Source organism: Gymnoscopelus microlampas (genome assembly GCF_963454915.1).
Source record: "Gymnoscopelus microlampas genome assembly, chromosome: 24".
Classification (NCBI taxonomy): domain Eukaryota; kingdom Metazoa; phylum Chordata; class Actinopteri; order Myctophiformes; family Myctophidae; genus Gymnoscopelus; species Gymnoscopelus microlampas.
The window spans coordinates 14,678,318-14,702,406 of NC_139961.1; the positions used below are offsets into that span (position 1 = coordinate 14,678,318).

At 41.8% G+C, this 24,089-nt stretch overlaps 1 protein-coding gene across 1 annotated transcript in view; it reads left to right on the plus strand.

Annotated features, from left to right (window-relative positions):
- Positions 1–5,712: 5,712 nt before the first annotated feature.
- The window catches only part of cdk15 (cyclin-dependent kinase 15), a 107,525-nt gene continuing 89,148 nt past the window's right edge, over positions 5,713–24,089 (plus strand). The window contains exon 1 of the mRNA XM_084050704.1: positions 5,713–5,807. Within this exon, the coding sequence (XP_083906830.1) occupies positions 5,762–5,807 (46 nt within the window). The 5' untranslated portion in view covers positions 5,713–5,761. The remainder of the gene's footprint in view (positions 5,808–24,089) is intronic.

The following is a 24,089-nucleotide window of genomic DNA, read 5'->3' on the forward strand; positions in this document are numbered from 1 at the left end:
TTTAGTCATCTGCTGGGGAGCTGCTGCTGCTGTGTTGTTGTGACAGAGCATAGGGTACTTTTTTTGTCCCCTACTTGCATAAGACATGCTCCTGCATGCAGGGATGGGGAAAAAAACTACTCATTTTTTTTTTAACTTAAAGGTAGGGTAAGTGATATTTTTTGGTTAAAACAAAAAGTTATTTTGTTAAAAGGTTAAAGCACAATATTCTGATAGTAATCATTGTTATAGAGTGTTTGTAGGGGTCTCCCCGTCTCTCCAGCTCTTTAATAAACAGAAAATACATTTTTTGGTAGGTGACAATATTTCAGCCAATCAGAAGAGAGTACCCATTTATCAGCTTATTTTGTATAGTGTTCCAGTTCCCATTTTGTCTGCTTATTTCTTAGTGTCATCACATTCAATTTCACTTGTTTAATCTGTATCCTGATTGAGTTCTCTATCCTGATTGGATAAAATTGGAAATGAAACGGAAACGAAAATGCATTTTCTGTTTTTATAAAGAGCTGGAGAGACAAGGAGACTCCTTTTAGCAATGAGTACTATCAGAATATGCCAAAGAAAATCACTTACCCTACCTTTAAGTAAAAGTATCAATACTGCAATGTAAACATACTACTGTTACAAGTAAAAGTAAGGTATTCATAATGTACTTAAGTAAAAGTATTGGTATCAAAATGTACTTAAAGTACCAAAAGTAAAAGTACTCATTGTGCAGAAGGTTCCATTTCACAAGTCACAAGTCCTTGAGGGAGTTCCAGGGGGTCCCCAGCTAAATGATAGATTAGGAACCAAATGGACCCTTATGGGTCTGTAACTCAGAGAGTGTACAAATGGAACCAAATGGACCCTTATGGGTCTGTAACTCAGAGAGTGTACAAATGGAACCAAATGGACCCATTTGTACACTCTCAGAGTTAAATTAACATTGATTTTACAATATGAATTGGGGTCCCAGAGATATAAATGACATTAAATGGGGGTCCGTAGCCCTAATGCATGTCAAACTGGGGGTCCTTGAAATTAAAATGGTTGAGAATCACTGCTAGAGCCGTACAAAATCTTCTCTTATGGGGGTCCCTGGCTTATCGTTTCAAATGGTGGTCCGCGGGCTAATAAGTGTCAATTTTGAGGGTCCTTGGCACGAAAAAGTTTGAGAACCACTGTGTTAAGGGGTCTAGCCTAGGCATGGGCCTTGTTTCCATTGTGGTCATGTAGGTGGCGCACTTGACTTTTCTGTCTGCCTGACATATTTTTATTTTCTTGCCAAAAGTGGGGGTTTGAGACTTTTTGTATATATGTATATTTTAATTGTTTTATGTAGAACTTTTTTTTCTCTTTTTTTTTCATTTCAATATACATAGAAATGTGCCCAGCAAGCAAGCAACACTGAACAGGCACGTATCTGCTCTAATATATAAATTATGGCTGTGACTTCAACACATTAATTTATGTAATTAATTACAAAGCTTCTAATTAATTAGAATATATATTTTTTTAATCGAGTCTTAGCCCCAATATAAACCTGTCGTGGCAAAAACGTACCCTATGCGTGTAACGACGGAACCCGAGAGGACTCAAACGGGGAAAGTCGAACGATATCATGTCATTATGGCGCGTTAATGCATTTGCATACATTAAACAGGTCATAACATGTCCCTAACACACTGTGACGAACATTATGTTAACTTACAGGTGACTGTGTCGTTGATACGTCTCAAACAAACGAGATAACGAAATAAAGACATCACACAGCCTGTTTGGTGGGAAAAGTACGAGTAAGTAGTATCAATACTGCTATTAAAATGTAGAAATGCTCTGCAGCAGATCTACAAGTGTGACGCATTTTGCTATTTTCAAATGGCCAAAACGTATATGGCTGAAGTGGTTAATGTATGTTTTGTAATAATAATCAAAATCTACAAAGGAACTAGTAACTAAAGTTTTCAAATAATTGTAGTGGAGTAAAAGTATAATGTTTGCCTCCGAGATGTAGTGGGGTAGAAGTAAAAGTACAGAAAATTCTTGGTAATACTCCAGTAAAGTAAAAGTACCTCCAAATAGGCTCTATGCACAGCAGCCATATTGGAAATGAATTGGGCCCCTGCCTTACTTCCTTTACAGGTGTTACAAAATACTAATTAAGGCTCTGTTCCATTTAGTGTGGCACAGTGGTTGTCTTATTTTCAAGGACCCCCATAACTCTGAGAGTGTACAAATGGAACCAAATGGACCCTTACGGGTCCATTTGGTTCCATTCCATATGGTGGGTGTATAACTCTCAGAGTTATACACCCACCATAAGGGGCCATTTGGGAACCAAAATGGAGTGTTTCTAGTGAGCCAACATGCACAATATCAGCACCCTGACCAGAATGGAACAGAGCCTTCATTAGCATCATTGGTAACACCTGTGAAGGAAGTAAGAAGAGGCCCAATTTCTTTCCAATATGGCTGCTGTGCGTAGAGCCTATTGTTCTTAAGGACAGTGCTTGAGTAAATGTAGTTACTTTACACCACTGCTGTTCAAGAACATAGCTGTGCTTAAATACTATGCAGAGTTGCTTTAGTCTCGCGTAGCCAGACCCCACAGAAAATGAAAAACAGCGACCTCTGCTTTTCTGATATTCTGTGGAGTCTGGCAGGAGTATAATGTTAGACTAGAGCGCAGGGAAACACCGGTTTCATGTCTGCCTATAGCGCATCACTTCCGGTTGGTGCGACCATGTTTTCATTCCCACTAACAATATTTCTACACGGAACACTAACACCACTTCTCCCAGAGAACATGGATGGTTTTGGTTATAAGCCCACTTGTTTCTATGATGAAAGAGTAATTTAAAATGTGAATATCTTTCCGTGGTTTTGTCCGCTCCGAGGACGCTATTGTTAAATTAGTTTCGGCTAGTTTCGAGGGGGGGAGGGTGGATCATGGTGGATGGACACGTGAATCCCGCCCACTACATTTGATTGGGTAAAGCGCGGCCCACTTCCTGATCTGAAGGCACGCCCACTTGTAGCCAATGCGCACTGGTTAGGACGAACCGCTCCGACAGATTCCACCGCAGGTCGGAATCTGTTCTTGAGAGATTAGAGTTGCTTTGAATGAGTTTTATTTATGTTTATTTGACAGGGACAATACAAAAAAAAACGATGTATCATCAAGTTATAAAAACACGAGACTGTTGCATTGTATCCACCTGTTTCCTAGGCTTTTCACTGTGTTCCACTTCCTGTCTTTTGATCCAATGAAATCCAATGAAACCGGTCAGATGAATAATGATATCCAATGAAATCCAATGAAACCGGTCAGATGAATAATGATATCCAATGAAATCCGACAGGAAGTGGAAAACACAAGCCTAGGAAACAGGTGGATAGGATAGGGGTTCTGGTCAAGACTGATTTGCAACACCTGTCACTGGTTAGGCCTTTCTATACAAATATTTACATCATTGGAAAAAAAAGATTCCAATTAAAATAAGCACATGTAAGAATTCTAATCTAGAAAAAAAAACATTAAATGTAACAACAACAAAAAAAAAAGTAATTCTGATACTTGATGTACTGTGACTTGAACCTAATAAATTTCCTCTTCAAAATGTGGATTATGTTTACACTGCATTTTTTTTCTGGCAGGAGATGGAGTTGTCAGAATGCTGATACCAGCTTCAAAACTCAGGATGCAGTGCAATTGACAAGGTAAACAAAAAACTCTGTCTCACTAGTGCCCCCAGGAGGCACACACACACACACACACACACACACACACACACACACACACACACACACACACACACACACACACACACACACACACACACACACACACACACACACACACACACACACACACACACACACAGGTACAAGGTGCTTTTACTTTGCTGGAGTATTTATTTGTACTTTTACTCCAGTACAATTATTTCATAACTTTAGTTATACTTTTATACATTGGCTATTTGAAAATACACAATCTACAAGCTCACAACGAGTCACAAACTGTTGTGAACTTTTGTATATTTGTATACATTTTACACATTTGAAAACCTGTGAAATGGAACCTTTTGCATAATGAGTACTTTTACTTTTGGTACTTTAAGTACATTTTGATACCAACATGTTTGTACTTTTACTCAAGTAAATTTTGAATACCTTACTTAACCCTTTAAGTAAGGGAATGCATCTCTGTCACTTTAGATTTATTTGGATATTCAAAAATAGCAGACCTACAAGCTCATAGCGCGGCACCGAGTGCCGCGCTATGAGCTTGCAGATCTGCTATTTTTTTTTTAAATCGTGACATTTTTCTTAAATATATTTTTTTCAAAATGTTCGAATTTAGACAACATTTTTACAATTGGCCTCAGGTTTTAATGGGTTAACAGAGTATTTTTACATTGTAGTATTATACTTTTTAGTTAAAGGTAGGGTAAGTGATGTTTCTTGGTTAAAACAAAACGTTTTTTTGTTAAAAAGGTTAAAGCACTAGCATTCTGATAGTACTCATTGCTATAGAGTGTTTGTTCAGTAACAGGAGTCTCCATGTCTCTCCAGCTCTTTAATAAACAGAAAATACATTTTCAGGTAGATGACAAAATCTCAGCCAATCAGGAGAGAGTACCCATTTATCAGCTTAATTTTTAGTGTTCCAGTTCCAATTTTGTCTGCTCATTTCTTAGTGTCATCACTTCCAATTTTACCTGTTTAATCTATGTCCTGACTGAGTTCTCTATCCTGATTGGATAAAATTGGTATCCCGCCCTGAAAATGCATTTTCTGTTTAATAAAGAGCTGGAGAGACATGGAGACTCCTGTTACCGAACAAACACTCTATAGCAACGAGTACTATAAGATATATAGAGCTATTTAACACTTATTTTAACCAAAGATAATCACTTACCCTACCTTTTGAATATATATATATCTAGCTATGCTTCCACACACAAAATGACATGAGCAAAAACATTAACTTTTATCACCACACACACACACACACACACACACACACACACACACACACACACACACACACACACACACACACACACACACACACACACACGCTCCTACCTTTCAAAACATACCAGCGTCATCAGCCTCATGTCGGCACAATCTCCCCCTATTGGCCGCCGATGGCCCGGTGACTGTTTTCCGTCACCGCCGATTGGCCGAGTCACACAGGCACAACAGTGGGCAGGAGGAGGGACGAGAGAGGGGGGGGGGGGGGATTACAGAGATAAGGGAGGGTGGGAGTAATATCATCATGAGAGGAGAGAGGAGTGAAAGAAAAACAGAGAGCGAGGGAGGGCGAGAGAGAGAGGGAAGAGAGCAACAGTGAGCCTAATAGAGCAGAAAAAAGAACTCGCTTCAGGCGAAAGGACAAGAAGAGGAGAGAAAGACATTGGAAGGAGGAGAGACTCTCTCTAATAAGCATCCCCTGCTTCTTCTTCTTCTTCTCATGTGCCCTTCAGCTTGTTGATGATGAGGAGACGAGGAGGAGGAGGAGGAGGAGGAGAGAGAAACTGGCGGGAGTGATGCTGATGCTGATGCTGTCGTTCTAACTGAGTCCCATTAAGACATCAACAACAAACCGACGCGGACCGGACCCTCTCTTAACAGCTCACGGGACGGACGGACGGACGGACGGACGGGGGAGTCGTTTCGGTGGGGGTGTCAGACCACACCGGACCCTCTCTGACAGCTCACGGGACCCCGGTACGGGGGAGTCGTTTCGGCGGCGGCGGGGGGGTGTCAGACCATGCAGAACCTACGCCACGCAGCCACCGAGGCTTTCCACCGCCTGGGTAAGCAAGCCAGCGCATGCAGCGGCATTCTCTATATCTCATTGGTTCTCAAAGTGGGGTCCGGGGACCCCCAGGGGTACTTGAGGGGGTTCCAGGGGGTCCCCAGCTAAATGATGGATAGGAACCAAAAGGACCCTTATGGGTCTGTAACTCTGAGAGCGTGCAAATGGAACCAAATGGACCCTAACGGGTCCATTTGGTTCCATTTGTACGCTCTCAGAGTTACATTAACATTGATTTTACAATATGAATTGGGGTCCCAGAGATACAAATGCCATTAAATGGGGGTCCGTAGCCTAATGCATGTCAAACTGGGGGTCCTTGAAATTAAAATGGTTGAAATCACTGCTAGAGAGCCGTAAAAATCTTCTCTTATGGGGGGTCCCTGGCATATCTTTTCAAATGGGGGTCCGCGGTCTAATAAGTGTCTATTTGGGGGTCCTTGGCACGGAAAAGTTTGAGAACCACTGCTCTATCTAACCCCTACAGGTTGTTAGTTAAGGTTGTCCGGGGATAAGGTGACACACACACGCACACACACACACACACACACACGCACGCGCACGCGCACGTGCACACGCACACGCACACACACACACACACACACACACACACACACACACACACACACACACACACACACACACACACACAGTTATAATTGTACAGTGTGTGTGTCTATTTTACATAGTCAGCATTGGTTGGGGGGAGAAATGCACTGTAGTCGCAACAGCAGAAGTGCGGCTCGTGTCATAATGACTTTAGTTGCCAAGTGGCTGCGCAGGAACTCAGCTTGGTGACAGTGGTGCAGCAAGCGACGAAGGTGGTTGAAGAAGAGGCAATGCTCACTTGTATTGCGTAGATTGTTTTAGGGGGTTTCCACGGGGTCTTCTGTCAGTCTGCGATGGGTTGCAGGCCATGTATGTATGTGCAGTATGTGAATTCAGCGTTGGGAAACAATGAGTGAAGTGACATTTAGAATCAAAAAGTCACTTTATTATAAAAAAATACAACAATTAGTCAGATGGTGCAGAGCAGTGGTGTAAAGTAACTAAGTACATTTACTCAATTATTGTACTTAAGTAGATTTTTAGGCACTTTCACTTTACTGAAGTATTTCCAATTGTCTGCACTTTTACTTCTACATCTCGCAGGCAAATATTGTACTTTTACTCCACTACAATTATTTGAAAACTTTAGTTACTTGTCACTTTGTAGATATAAATGATTACATTATAAAACATGCATTAACCACGTCAGCCCTATTTAATACCTAGGCTATTTGAGAATAGCAGATCTGCAAGCTCACATTGTGAGCTTGTAGATCTGCTATTTTCAAATACCTTAGGAAACCCACCAATACTTTTGTACTTTTAGTGCTCAATTTAAACTCAAGTAAATTTTGAATTCCGGACCTTTCTATATTTTCTTTTTCCTTTTATCTATTCAGGGAAGCCCATTGAGAGCAAGCTCTCTTTTTCAAGGACGCCTTGATGACAGCATATAAAACACGTATACACAACGAAAAGCAATAACAAACATTTGAATCATATTAAAATCGTCACATATGCAAAAAAATAAATATAGTGTTACATGAAACGGGTGCAGTTACTATGTAGTGCGTCCTCAAGAAGCACCTTCTTGTTACAGAGTATTTCTGCATTGCAGTACTGATACTTTTACTCAAGTAAACAACGTGAGTACTTTCTCCACCACTGGTGCAGAGACACACCGACACTTTCAGTAGCATACTGCACTGCAAAATCCTGAGTGTTAATGTAAGTCAGAGTTCAGGCTTGCGTTAGCACTAGATTTTGCTCTGCACTGTGTATATAATGAGCAACATCTCAACTAGATCTGATATCTCCCCAAATTAACCCTATAAGACCGGGGAACACATCTGTGTCATTTTAAGATGTCTTTGGCTATTCAAAAATAGCAGATGTACAAGCTCATAGCGCGGCGCCGAGTGCCGCGCTATAAGCTTGTAGATCTGCTATTTTTGTTTAAATCGTGATTCTTTTTTTGCAAATCTTTGAATATATTTTTTAAAGCGAACATTTTTAACTCAAATCTTTACTTCTGGGGATTCTACAAGTGTCTTCTTAATCCTAACATTACATTGCTATAATTAGTGGTTCTCAAACTTTTTCATGTCAAAGACCCCCAAAATGATATGTATTTGGCCACGGACCCCCATCTCAAAATATTTTGTTCCAGGGAGCCCCCCCCCCCCCCCCCCCCAGATGCAAACATTTGAGTTAAAAATGTTCGTAAAAAAAAAAAAAAAATATATATATATATATATATATATATATATATATATATACATTCAAAGATTTGCACATGTTTTCACGATTTACAAGCTCATGGCGATCTACAAGCTCATGGCGCGGCACTCGGTGCCGCGCCATGAGCTTGTATATCTGCTATTTCTTTAATAGCCAAAGAAACCTAAAGTGACACAGATGCGTTCCCGGATTAAATGGGTTAAAGATCATGCAGTATATTTTATGTATGTTTCACACATAGAACAATTAGCCACAATATACGTTTGAAATACTTTAAGTGTATTTGCTCAATATATGTTGCAGTTCAGAATGATGCAGTATTCCCCCCATATATTTAGAACAAGCCAAATAGGGTTTCTGTGTTTTGAGACGGACTGTACACGATCACGTGTATGATTATTTACAGAATAGGTGTTTAGTGTGACGGGACAGTGCAAAACTATATCTTTTTTTTAACGTACGTCACCATTATATGGCAGTTTCTACTGCATTGTGCAGTTGTCAGAAGTTGTAACAAGTGATGCCCGATTTGTCATTGGCAGTGGTGTAAAGTAAATAAGTTCATTTACTCAAGTACTGTACTTAAGTACAATTTTGAGAGGTTTTTACTTTACTGGAGTATTTCTACTCCACTACATCTCAAAGGCAAATATTGTACTTGTACTCCGCTACAATTATTTCAAAACTTTAGTTACTCAGTTACTTTGTAGATTTTGATTATTATTACAAAACATACATTAACCACCTCAGCCCTAGTATATACATTTCGGCGATTTGAAAATAGCCGATCTACAAGCTCACAATGTGTCGCATTGTGAGCTTGTAGATCGGCTATTTTCAAAAGATGTCTATACATTTGAAAACTTGAAATGGGACATTCTGAATACTGAGTACTTTTACTTTTGTACTATTTGTATATATTTTGATACCATTTATTGTACACGTAACAGAGTATTTCTACATTGCAGTATTGATACTTTTACTTAAGTAAACAATGTGAAAACCTTTTCTACCACTGGTATTTGGATGCACATTGTGTTGCGCACCGAAAATAGCATGTCTACAAGCTCACAGCACGTCACATCGCGACACGGCGTGAGCTTATTTTCGATGCGCGCCACCCACACGCAACTAAGTACAAATCAGGCCTGAGTTCACAGGAAGTTCAGGGAAAGACATCCCTGTTAATATTAAGACCTGGAACGCATCTGTGTCACTTTTTGATTTGAGCTAAAAAAGCATTATTTTACACGTTGGCTATTCAAAAATAGCAGATCTACAAGCTCATAGCGCGGCACCGAGTGCCGCGCTACGAGCTTGTAGATCTGCTATTTTTGAAAAATCGTGAAAATGTGTGCAAATCTTTGAATATATATTGTTTAAAGCTAACATCTTTTAACTCTATTCTTTGCTTCTGGGGGTCCCTGGAACAAAAATATTTTGAGATGGGGGTCCACGGCCAAATACATATACATTATGGGGGTCCTTGACATGAAAAAGTTTGAGAACCACTGACATAGAAACATGAGCTTTTTTCAAAAAACTGTTAGGATTTAGAAGACATTTTGTAGAATCGGAACCTCAGGCCTTAATGGGTTGACGCACAGAGCTCGGACTGGAATAGACAGTGTCAGTGATACTAGACCAGTGGTTCTCAACCTTTTCAGGCCCCCCTGACCCCCACAAAATAATCATATTTGAACTGGGGACAAGTGACAAGTAACTTGCATGAAAAAGGAGTTTTGCTGAGGACCAGCAAATGGTGTAGTGTACTGTGATTATACTGCTGTATCAGAGATGCTCGTAGGCCTGCGTCCTGCGTCGCTGACGCACCATATTGCGAAAGGACGCATTCATGACAACTCTAGTGCGTCCATGGGACGCAGCTCCGATTAGCTCCGATAATATATAATATTTGTCAGCTGTGATCTACATGGACTCTCTCGGTTAGGCACCGTTGGTGGAGAAGTATAACTCTCCGGTTAGACACCGTTGTACTGGAGAAGTATAACTCGGTTAAACGGCGTTGTGTGGCAGAAGCAGCAGCACAGCCCCTCGCTGTTAGTCTACGCTACTCACACACAGAGAGAGAGAGAGAGACGGCATGAGGACCTGCTCTTAAACGTGTTAAAACGTCTTGGATAGACCACTGTCTGGAATAATAACTGATCATCATACATACAGGTCTACTACTAATCTCTGTTGCTGTTGTCATCTTAAATTGACCAGCCAAAGTAAAATCCCCGATTTTAGAGTGTTCTCCCACTTGCTTGGAGATCAGAGTGATGTATGTGGTGGATTAATGCATGTTGCCAATCAGCTGTGTAACATTAGCAGGTTAACGATGGCTCGTTGATCCTATGCATTTGACCCTGATTTGACCACAAAGGCAAACAAAAGCACTAATTAATGGCAGCTGTAAGTAACCGGTTGTCTATCGTCTGTGTCTTGTGTATGTTTAATAGGCAACTGGATGTTTTCTGTAGCTTAGAGATATCATAACAATTAATTCCCTGAAGAGGGTAGACCCTCTCCCTCATGCTAAACTTAAAGTGACTTATAAGGTTCCACTTCTCCTCAAAAAGACAACTTTATTTTCCTTTCTCAATGACAAGCCTAATAGTATTATTGCATGTTGACTATGTGCAATAACTGCAAGCCAATGTTCATAGGCATTGTCAGTATTTGTCTTCATTATTTCTTGAATTCCTATTTCTTTATTTGCCAATACTTCCACTGTAAGCCAGTGTTTTCAGTCTACACAATAAATAGTAAAAATAAATTCTACATTCATAAATAATACAAAATAAAATAATAATAATGATTAAAAGGTTCTATGATTAAATGTATTCTATTGGTCAAAGGTATGTTAAATCCACCTGTTGCCCACTACTAGTATTTCTTACCATAAGGTGTGCTAATACTACAGAATCATATAGGCCTACATTTGAAAAAATATATTTATGATTTTTTAATATATGTATATATATCGGTATCGGTCTTGAAAAGCAGGAACGGGTCGCACTGATCTAGATCTGCTATTTTCACAATATGTATCTGTGGAACTGAATCAAACTAAATTAAGTGCCTCAACTCCTAATTCCTCAGGGTGGGGGGTCCCCAGTTAAAATATGATTATTTTGGGGGGTCGCTGCCTGAAAAGGTTGAGATCCACTGCATCAGGATATAATGTACACAGTCACACACGCATAGAAGATATGGAGATTGGAGATCAAAGAAAACGATAGGGGGGGGGACGTGTAATTGGGGACCCATAAAATGTCCCTGGGACCCATCTAAAAGACCACCCTTGCATCCCAGGACCCATTACATTGAAAACCTAGCAACATCACTGCTGTATGAAACGACAAGTAAATGGTGCATTTTTATACTGGAGCGCTTTTATCCAAAGCGCTTTACATAAATTGTGCATTACATTCACACACACACATTCATACTAGCCTGGTAAACCCTCCCTCCGGAAATCTCATTTCCATTTGATGTCAGGAGTGAGTCTGGCATGAACGCCCATTCTGCAATATCGGCTCTGTACGCCAAACTGACAAGCCTATCAGCGTCGTCGCTCATCGTTCTGTGATTGACAGCGACAGTTGGCCAATCAGGTGGCGAGTTCGAGTGAGCCCGAATGAAGCCGAGCGCAGCCTGAGTGACGCCGAAAAAAGACGAACGGCAGCCATTGTTGTTCTGCGAGTGCCATCACTTCTTACTTTTGTTTTTAAAACGGTCTCAAACTTCTTTTTTGAGGCACGGAATTTACTATTAAGATATCGTTTGGATAGAATTTAGTTGTTTAACTTCAAATATGTGGTCAATTAATCATGACAGAGCCTATTTAGAAATATACATTTAGAGAACCGGCAGGGGCGGGGAGTGACACGCATGTATCCCAATAAGGCAACCTATTTTGGGCATGGCCGTCTCAGAAGTCCCGTTGCGTCACATAGTCTGGAGGTGGTAAAAATGAACTGCTGATTGGCTGAAGGGGAAAAACGATCATTGGCTGAAGGGGTTGTCACTCAGTCAACGGTATTACCAACTCCAGCCCACAGCCAATATTGCAGAATGGGCGTTCATGCCAGACTCACTCCTGAAATCAAATGGAAATGAGGTTTCCGGAGGGAGGGTTTACCAGGCTAACATTCATACACCGATGTCAGAGGAAACCATGCAAGGCATCGACCTGCTCATCAGGAGCAATTATTGGTTTCAGCGTCTTGCTCAAGGACACTTCAACACTAACTCTTTGGGAGCCCGGGATTGAACTGGGAACCTCTACCGCCGACTCTACCCCTGAGCCACTGCCGCCCCAATAAGTCAAGTCAAGTCAAATGTGTATACAGTAGTAGATATTTCAGATGACAGGTGTAGACTCAATGCGCTTCAAAATAAAAACCATAGTAGGCAAAGAACAACCATGACAAATCATATAAAATGGGAGTATATAACATTGGTTATTGGATACAGTACGAGATAAATGAAAACATAAGAATGAAATACAGTAAAGAAACAGTACAATAAAAAGGAATACGATAACCACGTACTTTATTTAAACCTATATACAAGCTTATAAAAGAGATGTTTTGAGTCTGCTTTTAACCCATTAAGACCTGGATCTGTGTCATTTTTAGATTTGAGCTAAAAAGCATTATTTTACACTTTGGGCTATTCAAAAATAGCAGATATACAAGCTCATAGCGCAGCACCGAGTGCCGCGCTACGAGCTTGTAGATCTGCTATTTTTGAAAATTCGTGAAAATGTGTGCAAATCGTTGAATATTTATATTTTTAAAGCGAACATTTTTAACTCAAATCTTTTGCTTCTGGGGGTCCCTGGAACAAAATATTTTGATGGGGGTCCGCGGCCAAATACATATCATTTTGGGGGTCCTTGACATGAAAAAGATTGAGCACCACTGATATAGAAACATACGTTTTTCAGAAAACCGTTGAGATTTAGGAGACATTTAGAATCGGCTTCAGGTCTCAATGGGTTAAAAGAAAACACTGTTGTAGCAGACCTTATTGCTACAACATTAGATTTCATCATGATGGTACGTTGTTGCAAACGCACATAAACAGACTCGCATATGAAGTCAGAAGTTCAGAACTAGTCCTGTGAATGCAGACGGTCAAGTGCATTAGACTGGGATTTTCATTTGACATAATTCAGTTTTCGCCGAAACTGGCAGGTCCCCCCGCGCCTGTCATCTAAATCAGATCTCCTCTCCTTTTATCTTTTTTTCACTCTCATGTTCCCTGATGTAAAAACGGCCCCTGTCTTGCCTCTCATCTATCCTGTTTCTTATTCAGGATTTTTTCTTCATAGTTTATACGACCTCTCTTCACATCGCGCGTCATGCAGGTGTTTGCGTGTTACTCAAGCAAATTAATTAGATGGGACCTTACTTACACAGTAAAGTGTAACTAAGTAAAGTAACTATGTATATTTACTCAAGTACTGTACTTAAGTACAATTTTTTAGGTATTTGGACTTTACTTGAGCATCTCCAATGTCCAATACTTTTACTTCTACTCCACTACATTTCAGAGGCAAATATTGCACTTTTACTCCACTACAATTATTTGAACACTTTAGTAGTTTGAACGTTGTAGATTTTGATTATTATTACAAAACATACATTAACCACTTCAGCCCTATAAACATTTCTGCCTATATACAAATCTTTTGAAAATAGCAGATCTACAAGCTCACAATGCGAGCTTGTAGATCTGCTATTTTCAAAAGATTTTTTATACATTATATACATTTGAAAACTTGTGATCCTGCATAATGAGTACTTTCTACTTTTGGTATTTTAAGGACATTTTGATACCAATACTTTTGTACTTTTAATCAAGTCATTTTTGAATTCCGGACTTTTATTTGTAACAGAGTATTTCTACATTGCAGACAGTATTGATACTTTCACTTAAGTAAAAAAGAATGCGAGTACTTTTTGCACCACTGGTACTAGCACAACAAGAACCTAACACAGCGGTCACAGAATACAAATATATTTAGAGACAAAACACACCTGTTGGGCCAGGCATATACTGTAATACGTACAGCACACAGGTGCGTACACGCATATATCCGTATACTCTCGACACCCTGTTATGCTAGCATGTGTAGGCAGGTGTGAAATGAATGCGTCTGAGGGACGAGAACTGCCTCGCCCAGCAGAAATGCATACGAAAGCAAACCTGTGGCGTGTTGTCGGCATGGCAACGCTACTTGGTAGAGAGAGGAAAACGACAACACCTCGTTAGCGGTGAGGTGTCGAGAATATGTTAATCCATCAAGACCGGGAACGCATCTGTGTGTAATTTTTAATTTTTTGGGGGCTATTCAAAAAAAGCAGATATACAAGCTCATAGCACGGCACCGAGTGCCGTGCTATGAGCTTGCAGATCTGCTTTTTTCTTTAAATCTTGGAAATTTTAGCAAATTTTTGAATATATATATTTTTTAAAGCGAACATTTGTAACTAAATTACATGTTTTCTAAATCCTGCTACTGTATATCAGCGGTAATCCCAACTTTTCAATGTCAAGGACCACCCAAAATGATGTATTTGGCCGCGGACCCCCATCTCAAAATACGTTCCAGGGACCCCCCCCCCCCCCAGAAGGACAGATCGGAGTTAAAAATGTTCCCTTTAAAACATGATTTGCACACATTTCCCACCATTTTTCAAATAAATAGCAGATCTACAAGCTCATAGCGCGGCACTCGGTGCCGCGCTATGAGCTTGTAGATCTGCTATTTTTGAATAGCCCAAAGAAATCTTAAAATGACACACAGATGCGCTCCCGGTCTTAATGGATTAATGTGTGTGTGTGTGCGTGCGTGCGCGTACATGCGTGTGTGCGTGTGTGCGTGCGGCCGTGCGCGTACGAGTGCAGGGGAGTGAGGATGATGACGCTAGTCCCGAGGGACCCACGGTTGCCACTCAGCATCCCACCTAATTGGCAGGAACGTGACACCTCGGCGCTGTTCTTGCAGACGCTGCTCGGTATAGAGAGTGGGAGGGGCAGGAGGGGGGGGGGGGTGGGGGGGTCTGTTTTTGCTCGCTAAGCGGAGCATCCACCAGCTCTTGAAGAGTTGTTCCATGGCTATGATGAAGGTGCAGGGGCCAGGGGGTTTTCCCCTTAGATAACCTGTGTAGCATCGAGACAGAGCCCCAACCAGGGCCGTGTTAATGTCAGAATGCGCCCTAGGCAACGGACAGTTTTCGGCCCATGCACAGCGCGCGTGCATGCTGCGCGACCTGTGCGCGTGCGTGAAAATTTGCGGTTATGGTGGGCGTTTTTGGGTGTTTTTTTGTTACTTTATTTCAGTTTTAGGGTTAGGGTTAGGTTTGGCTTATGTTATTTATTTATTTTTTTTTCATGGGAGAATTTTTGCCCCCCCCCCGACAGGACATAGGCATTTGTCTACATTGCCTGTGCTTAAACACGGCCCTGGCCCCAACAGAGACAGGGCCCCAACATATTTTGATGGGGATCGGCGGCCAAAAACATATCATTTTGGGGGTCCTTGACCAGAAAAGCTTTGAGCACCACTGATATAGCAACAATAGTTTTTTCAGAAAATACATTTGTCAAATGTTTTTGACAAATGAACATTTGACAAATATGACAAATGTTTGCTTTAAAAAAATACATATTCAAAGATTTGCAAAAAAAAACACGATTTACATTTTTTTCCCCAGATATACAAGCTCATAGCGCGGCACTCTGTGCCGCGCTATGAGCTTGTATATATCTGCTATTTTTGAATAGCCAATCAGCTAATCACCTTACATGTCACAATGAAAGCATGCAAGACAAACTATAGCACTAGCACAAACCGTATGATATTGCAGTATATTACTACTTTGATTTCATTGTAAGCAGGTCTGGATGACAGCCGCAGCTAAAACGTCTAAAATGCAAATGTGTGTGAATCTTACTCTGTGGCTCGCCGGCTGTGTAAAGACATGCGCATACAATTTGGCAAGTAGTGAAGTGTGTAGGTGGACTGGAGGGGTGTGTGTGTGTGTGTGTGTGTGTGTGTGTGTGTGTGTGTGTGTGTGTGTGTGTGTCTGTGTGTGTGTGTCTGTGTGTCTGTGTCTGTCTGTCTGTCTGTCTGTCTGTCTGTCTGTCTGTCTGTCTGTCTGTCTGTGTGTGTGTGTGTGTGTGTGTGTGTGTGTGTGTGTGTGTGTGTGTGCGTGCGTGCGTGCGTGCGTGCGTGCGTGCGTGCGTGCGTGCGTGTGCGCGCGTGCACGTTGGTGTGGGGGGGAGGGGTCTGTTGCAGATAATATTTTGTATAAGTATATATATATTTTTTTGCTATACTCAAAATACATTTTCTTCCATGGTCCAAAATATATGTTATAATGATTTTTTTCCCCCTGTGTGGGAAATGACACAAGTGTCATAGTAAAAAAGAGTACCAATACACAGTGTCTGGATTATGCTACAAATATTTTAAGCTCTACCTTGAGCCTGAACCCCTCCAGACAGACAGACAGACGTGCTGCCCTCGTCGTCAGGTTCCAATGTGGTGAAACAGCCTGCGTTTACAAGACAAGGTGTCGGATATTGAAAAGATACAGTCAACTATACAAACGGAACGCCCGGCTTTAAAATGGTAAATGGTGCATTTATATAGCCAGTGGCGTGCACAGACATTTTGAGGGGCAGGTGCTCAAGTAAATTATATATTTTTTGTTTACGTGGTCTGCTCTTTTTTCCCTCTACACCTATACCTCTTTGCCAAAAATAGCCGATCTACAAGCCCACAACGCCTCGCGCTGCGAGGCGTTGTGGGCTTGTAGATCGGCTATTTTTGGCTAAAGTTCTCCTCAGAAAAGGGATGCTAGGTTTCGAGTGGTTATGGTAAAAAGAAAAATCATATTACATAAAGATTTGGCGGACCCCCTCTAGTAACTCTGAGGACCTCCTAGGGGTCCCGGACCCCCTGTTGAAGACCCCTGCTGTAAACTGAAAATAAAGGGCACTTCTGGTCAAGAGGGCAAAGGGCAGGTGCTCTAGCACCACCTAGAGTCTATCTGTGCACGTCCCTGTACAGTATGTAGCGCTTTTATCCAAAGCGCTTTCCATAGATTGTGCATTACATTCACCCATTCACACACACACATTCATTAGTACACCGATGGCGGAGGAAACCATGCAAGGCACCAACCTGCTCATCGGGAGCAATTAGGGGTTCAGCGTCTTTGCTCAAGGACACTTCGACACTTAACTCCTCTGGGGGAACCCGGGATCGAACTGGAAACCTTCCATCCGGCCGCCCCTGACGCATCTGTGTCACTTTTTTTATTTGAGCTAAAAAGCATTATTTTACACTTTGGCTGTTCAAAAGTAGCAGATATACAAGCTTGTAGATCTGCTATTTTTGAAAATGTGTGAAAATCTTTGAATATATATATTATTTTAAAGCGAACACTTTTAACTCAAATCTTTGCTTCTGGGGGGGGCGGGGGGGGGGGGTCCCTGGGCGGGGGGGGGGTCCCTGGAACAAAATGTTTTGAGATAGGGGTCCGTGGCCAAATACATATCATTTTGGGGGTCCTTGACAAGAAAAAGTTTGAGCACCACTGATATACTGTAGAAACGTAAGTCTTTCAGAAAAACTGTTATAGGATTTAGAAGACATTTGTAGAATCCCCCAGAAGCAAAGATTTGAGTCACAAATGTTTGCACAAAATGTTCACGATTTTTCAAAAATAGCAGATCTACAAGCTCGTAGCGCGGCACTCGGTGCCGCGCTACGAGCTTGTATATCTGCTATTTTTGAATAGCCCAAAGAAATCTAAAAACGACACAGATTCTTTCGCCGTTGGGTTAAGACGTTGGATAATGTTTAAGGTCAATGGCGGGCTGAGTTCTCGCTTGCTTTGCTCGAGTCGCAACAGTCCACGTCCATGAGTCTCAGTCAGTTCTCAGAGACTGAAAGACTTACCTTTCTTTCCAACCAATTTATCGGATTTAGAATTCTATAATGAAATTCTGTAGCATCTCTTAACCCTTTAAGACCGGGAACGCATCTTTGTCATTTTTAAGATTTCTTTGGCTATTCAAAAATAGCAGATATACAAGCTCATAGCGCGGCACCGAGTGCCGCGCTATGAGCTTGTAGATCTGCTTTTTTTTATTTATATTTAATCGTGAAAATGTGTGCAAATCTTTAGTTTGAATATATATATATATACTTTATTAAAGCAAAAGTTTTTAACTCAAATCTTTGCTTCTGGGGATTTGACAAATGTCTTCTAAATCCTAAAGTACTTTTTTCCTAAAGTTTTTTATTTATTTTGTACTTATGTTGCTATATTATCAATGGTTTTCAAACTTGTCAAGGACCCCCAAAATAGTATGTATTTGACCGCGGACCCCCTCCCATCTAAAAATATTTTGTTCCAGGGACCCCCAGAAGCAAAGATTTGAGTTAAAAATGTGTATAAAAGATTTGCACAAATGTTCAGGATTTTTCTAAAAATAGCAGATATACAAGTTCATAGCGCGGCACCGAGTGCCGCGCTATGAGCTTGTATATCTGCTATTTTTGAATAGCCCAAAGAAATCTTAAAATGACACAGATGCGTTCCCTTCCCGGCCTTAAAGGGTTAATGCTGGCTGGTTTAGGCGGAGGGGACACAATCATCGCCCACGGCCACAATTTGTCAGCGTTTGACTGGGGGTGGCTTGTCTAGCGGTAATCTAATTCCCCACCAGATTATGGCATTAATAATTTGTTTATAAAAGCCCCTGGAGTCAAAAAGAAACGTGTGATTCCGTGTTATAGCCCGTGTTGTTGTTCTTCTGGCTGCATGCAGCTGCTGAGTGATGCATAATTCAGTGGTCACTGTCTGTGCATGGATGGCTCCACTGCCTGTACCTGTCACCGCAGCCCACGTTAACAAACCGCCTCGCCCCCTGACAACCCACTTTCTTCCCTGGGGGGGGTCCCTCAGTGCCCCACGGGGGCCATCACTCACTTTCTCTCTCTCTCTCTCTCTCTCTCTCTACTCGCTTCACCCCCCTTCCTACCATCATCGGCTTCCCTGGTCTAAGCACATTTTATTATTATTATCGTATTTCAACCCATTCAATCATGGGAACGCATCTGTGGCATTTTTTGATTTCTTTGGCTATTCAAAAATAGCAGATCTACAAGCTCGTAGCGCGGCACCGAGTGCCGCGCTACGAGCTTGTAGATCTGCTATTTTTGAAAAAACGTGAAAATATGTGAAAATGTTGTTAACTAAAAAAAACACTTTTAACTCAAATCTTTGCTTCTGGGGGGGGGGGGTCCTTGGAACAAAATGTTTTGAGATGGGGGTCCGTGGCCAAATACATAATTCATTTTGGGGGTCCTTGACAAGAAAAAGTTTGAGCACCACTTATATAGAAACATAAGTCTTTCAGAAAAAACTGTTGGGATTTAGAAGACATATATCGTTGCTGTCTGGCAGAAACCAACTCCATTTTCAGCTTTTGCATTTTTTTTCCATAAATCAGCGCTATTGAACACCCTTTACGTCTGCGTGTTGATTAAAAAAACAGCTGAAAACCAGCCAAGTCCACCAAAGGGGGGTGGAGTTAGCTGATTTTGCTGACTCCAGGCTCCACCCCCTTTTGACCTCCAACCTCATTGTGAGCTTGGAGGTCCATTCAGCTGTTCTTATATCAATGATGAACAAAACCTCCTAACGACACTTTTTAGCGATGCCAACCGCTCTGCATTTGGCCGTGACACCGTGTCTGTGTGTGTGTCCGTATGTGCCCGGGATGCAGCAACACATACAAACACACGCACACACACACACACACACACACACACACACACACACACACAGACTTGGAGATTGCCTATGCCAACTCTCCTCTCATTGGCCACACGTGCCACTGGCTATCAAAGAGGGGTCCAGGGACCCCCAGCGTATGTTATGTCCGAGCACGGGATGAGCACGGGATTTTAAACAGCTATAACTCCAGTTAGCAGCATACCACCAAGTCCAAATTTGGTATGTGGACTTGGACCACCAATAGGGACGAGCATGAATTGCTGAAGGCCCCCGCCCCCTCCGTCCAGGGACCCCCAGCGTATGTTATGTCCGCCCGCCCGTATGAGCCCGGGATGAGCACGGGATTTTCAACAGCTATAACTCCCGTTTGAAGCATGCCACCACGTCCAAATTTGGTATGTGGACTCAGACCACCAATAGGGACGAACTGAAATGAGTTAAGGCCCGCCCCAAAGGCACCGCTTCCTTCACACAGGGTGTGATTTTGTTTTGTTTTTGTCATTTCCTGGAAAATGATCGTTTGGAGTTAGCTGGTTTCTGTCCGACCGCAGAGGTATATATGTATATATACATGTATTATTGTTATTATTATTATTATTAGAACATGTTCACCTATAATGATATGCCCAAAATAGGGACATCAGTTTGAAAGTATAGCCTCCTCACAATAGATGTGGCAAATATGCACATTTCTCTAGCATGCCATGATTATGATTAAGTGCTACAATAGGCGAACGAGCGCCAGGGGGGGGGAAGGTGATAAATATTCCTGTCTTTAGAATACAATGGTGGATAAGTGTTAGGTCAAGAGATAAAAGCTAAGGGAAAGTAAGGTAGGGAATAGTCCCGTGTCCATTTGTGAGACGAGCTAGTGAAAGGAAATACGAGCTGAGATTTCACATTTTCACATTTCAGGGGTCTTCAACGTTTTCAGGCCAAGGACCCCCTAGCTGAGAGAGAGATGAAGCAGGGACCCATATTGTATACAATTGTGTTTCAGAGTAAAGTTTTTTTTCTACTTAGTCTGCTCTTTTTTCCCTCTACACCTATACCTACAAAAATAGCCGATCTACAAGCTCTCAACGCCTCGCAGCGCGAGGCGTTGAGAGCTTGTAGATCTGCTATTTTCGGCTAATGTTTCCCTCAGAAAAGGAATTCCAGGGTTCAAGCGGTTAATGTAAAAAAAAAAAGAAATCCTATCACACAAAGATTTGGCGGACCCCTTATAGTAGCTCTGAGGACACCCTAGGGGTCCCGGACCCCCTGTTGAAGACCCCTGTCTTATACAATTGTTTTACACACGTTTTGCTGCTGCAGAGATCCATTCCAGAGTGAATTACAGCTGACAGCGACAGGGTCTTTTCTGTTCCTATACAGTTCCAAATCCATCATGTTCATTTTGCTCAGTGGTGCAAAGTAACTACAGTAAGTACTGTACAGTACACTTACTCAAGTACTGTACTTAAGTACAATTTTGAGGTACTTTTTTATTTTTTTACCTTACTGGAGTATTTCCAAGTGTCTATACGTTTACTTCTACTCCCACTACATCTCAGAGGCAAATATTGTACTTTTACTCCGCTACAATTATTTGAAAAGCTTAGTTACTAGTTACTTTGCAGATATAAATTATTACATTATAAAACATACATTAACCACTTTAGCCCTATTTTATACCTTTGGCTTTTTGAAAATAGCCGATCTACAAGCTCACAACGCGTCGCATCGCGGCGTGTTTTGAGCTTAGATTTTCAAACTTTTTAGCACTTTTACTTTTGGTACTTTTAAGTACAGTTGGATACCAATACTTTTTGCACTTTTACTCAAGTACGTTTTGAATTCCGGACTTTTACTTGCAACAGAGTACTTCTACATTGCACTATTGCAATATGTTTACTTAAGTAAAACATTTGAGTACTTTTTCCACCACTGGAATTTGCTCCAAAAGTGTAGAAATGTAACCAAGTGGACCTGTAAGGGTCTCTTCATTTTCACAGTGTAGATCACCGTGGTCCCCCTGGTCTGGGGGGGGGGGACCCCCACTTTGAGAACCGATGTACTAGAACAGTGGTTTTCAACCAGTGGTCCGGGGACCACCAGTGGTCCTTGAGGGAGTACCAGGGGTGTCCCCAGAAAATTTAGTTAATAGCGTCGCAATCACTTTTAACCACTTAGCTTTTGGCTATTCAAAAATAGCAGATCTACAAGCTCATAGCGCGGCACCGAGTGCCGCGCTATGAGCTTGTAGATCTGCTATTTTTTGAAAAACCTTGAAAAAGTGTGCTTATCTTTGAATATTTATATTTTTTTAAAGTGAAAATTAACTGATATCTTTGCTTCTGGCGGTCCCTGGCACAAAACGTTTTCAAATGGGGGTCCTTGGCATGAAAAATGGTTGAAAACCACTGTACTAGAACGTTCAAGACGGTACTGCTGCAACAGAGAGAGAGAGAGAGAGAGAAAGTGTCAGGATGAGAAATGGGGAATATGAGTTAATGCACATTAGATGGAAGTGTTCTTATATATGTATATACAGTATATCATGCTTAATTGCTCATGTAGAGAAAAGGCTTGCGAGAGAGAGAGAGAGAGAGAGCGAGAGAGAGAGAGAGAGGGGAACTGATTTAAGAGGCGTGTGCTTGTGTGTGTGTGTGTGTGTGTGAAACAAATGAAAAATGCCATCAATAATATCACCGTCCTAAAATGTTGATGTTAGTATAGTAATTACAAACCCGTGTGCGTGTGCATGTGCGTGTGTTGGTGTGTGTGTGTGTGCGTGTGCGTGTGTTGGTGTGTGCGTGTGCGTGTGCGTGTGTGTGCGTGTGCGTGTGCGTGTGTGTGTGTGTGTGTGTGTGTGTGTGCGTGTGCGTGTGCGTGTGCGTGTGCGTGTGTGTGTGTGCGTGTGTGTGTGCGTGTGTTGGTGTGTGCGTGTGCGTGTGTTGGTTTGTGTGTGTGTGTGTGTGTGCGCGTGCACGTGCGTGTGTGTGTGAAACAAATGAAAAATGCCATCAATAATATCACCGTCCTAAAATGTTGATGTAAGTATAGTAATTACAAACCTGTGTGCGTGTGCGTGTGTTGGTGTGTGTGTGTGTGTGTGTGCGTGTGCGTGTGTTGGTTTGTGTGTGTGTGTGTGTGTGTGCGTGTGTGCATGTGCATGCGCGTGTGTGTGTTCCCCCACCTGCCACATGGAGGTGGGTTGAGGATTAACAAGCTTGTCCTGACAGTTGCTTGCCAGGCTTGTCTTGCTCGCCCGCTCCCCTGCAGTTAAAGCTCCGCTCGGCGAATACTGATGAGACCCCCGACCGAGGGCGCACACAGGCGGAGGGGGGGGGGGGGGGGGGTTTAAGAAGAAAGGATGGAAGGACAAGAAGACGGGAAGAAATAGATATATCGTTTCTGTCGGACAGAAACCTCTCTATCTCACGTGTTATCTGTTGGTGTTTTTTTTTTTCTTCCCGTAAATAGGCTCTATGCACAGCAGAAATTGGGCCCCTTCCTTGCTTCCTTCACAGGTGTTACCAATGACACTAATGAAGGCTCTGTTCCATTTAGTGTAGCACAGTGGTTTTCAAACTTTTTAATTTCAAGGACCCCCCATAACTCTGAGAGTGTACAAATGGAACCAAATGGACCCTCCCGGGTCCATTTGACCAGAATGGAACAGAGCCTTTAGCCATTAGCATCATTGGTAACACCTGTGAAGGAAGTAAGAAGAGGCCCAATTTTTCTCCAAAATGGCTGCTGTGCATAGAGCCTATTAACGCCCTTGTAAGTTGATCACTCTACAGCGTCACACAACAGCATCAAAAGTATAGCAGATCAACAACAAGCTCGAAAAACCTTCGAGCTTGTTGTAGATCTGCTATACTTTTGATGCTTTTGAATTTTTTTTGAATCCTGAAAAGTAACAGTTTTGGCAATAGAGGTTCCCCCCCCCCATTTTCTTCATACAATGTATGAAGGAAATAAAAAGGCCTGATGCCGATTCTACAAATGTCTTCTAAATCCCAACAGTATTCTGAAAAACCTTTCTGAAAGTTTCTCTATCAGTGGTGCTCAAACCTTTTTTAATGTCAAGGACCCCCCCCCCAACAATGATATGTATTTGGCCACGGACCCCCTTCTCAAAAAATATGTTGTTCCAGGGACCC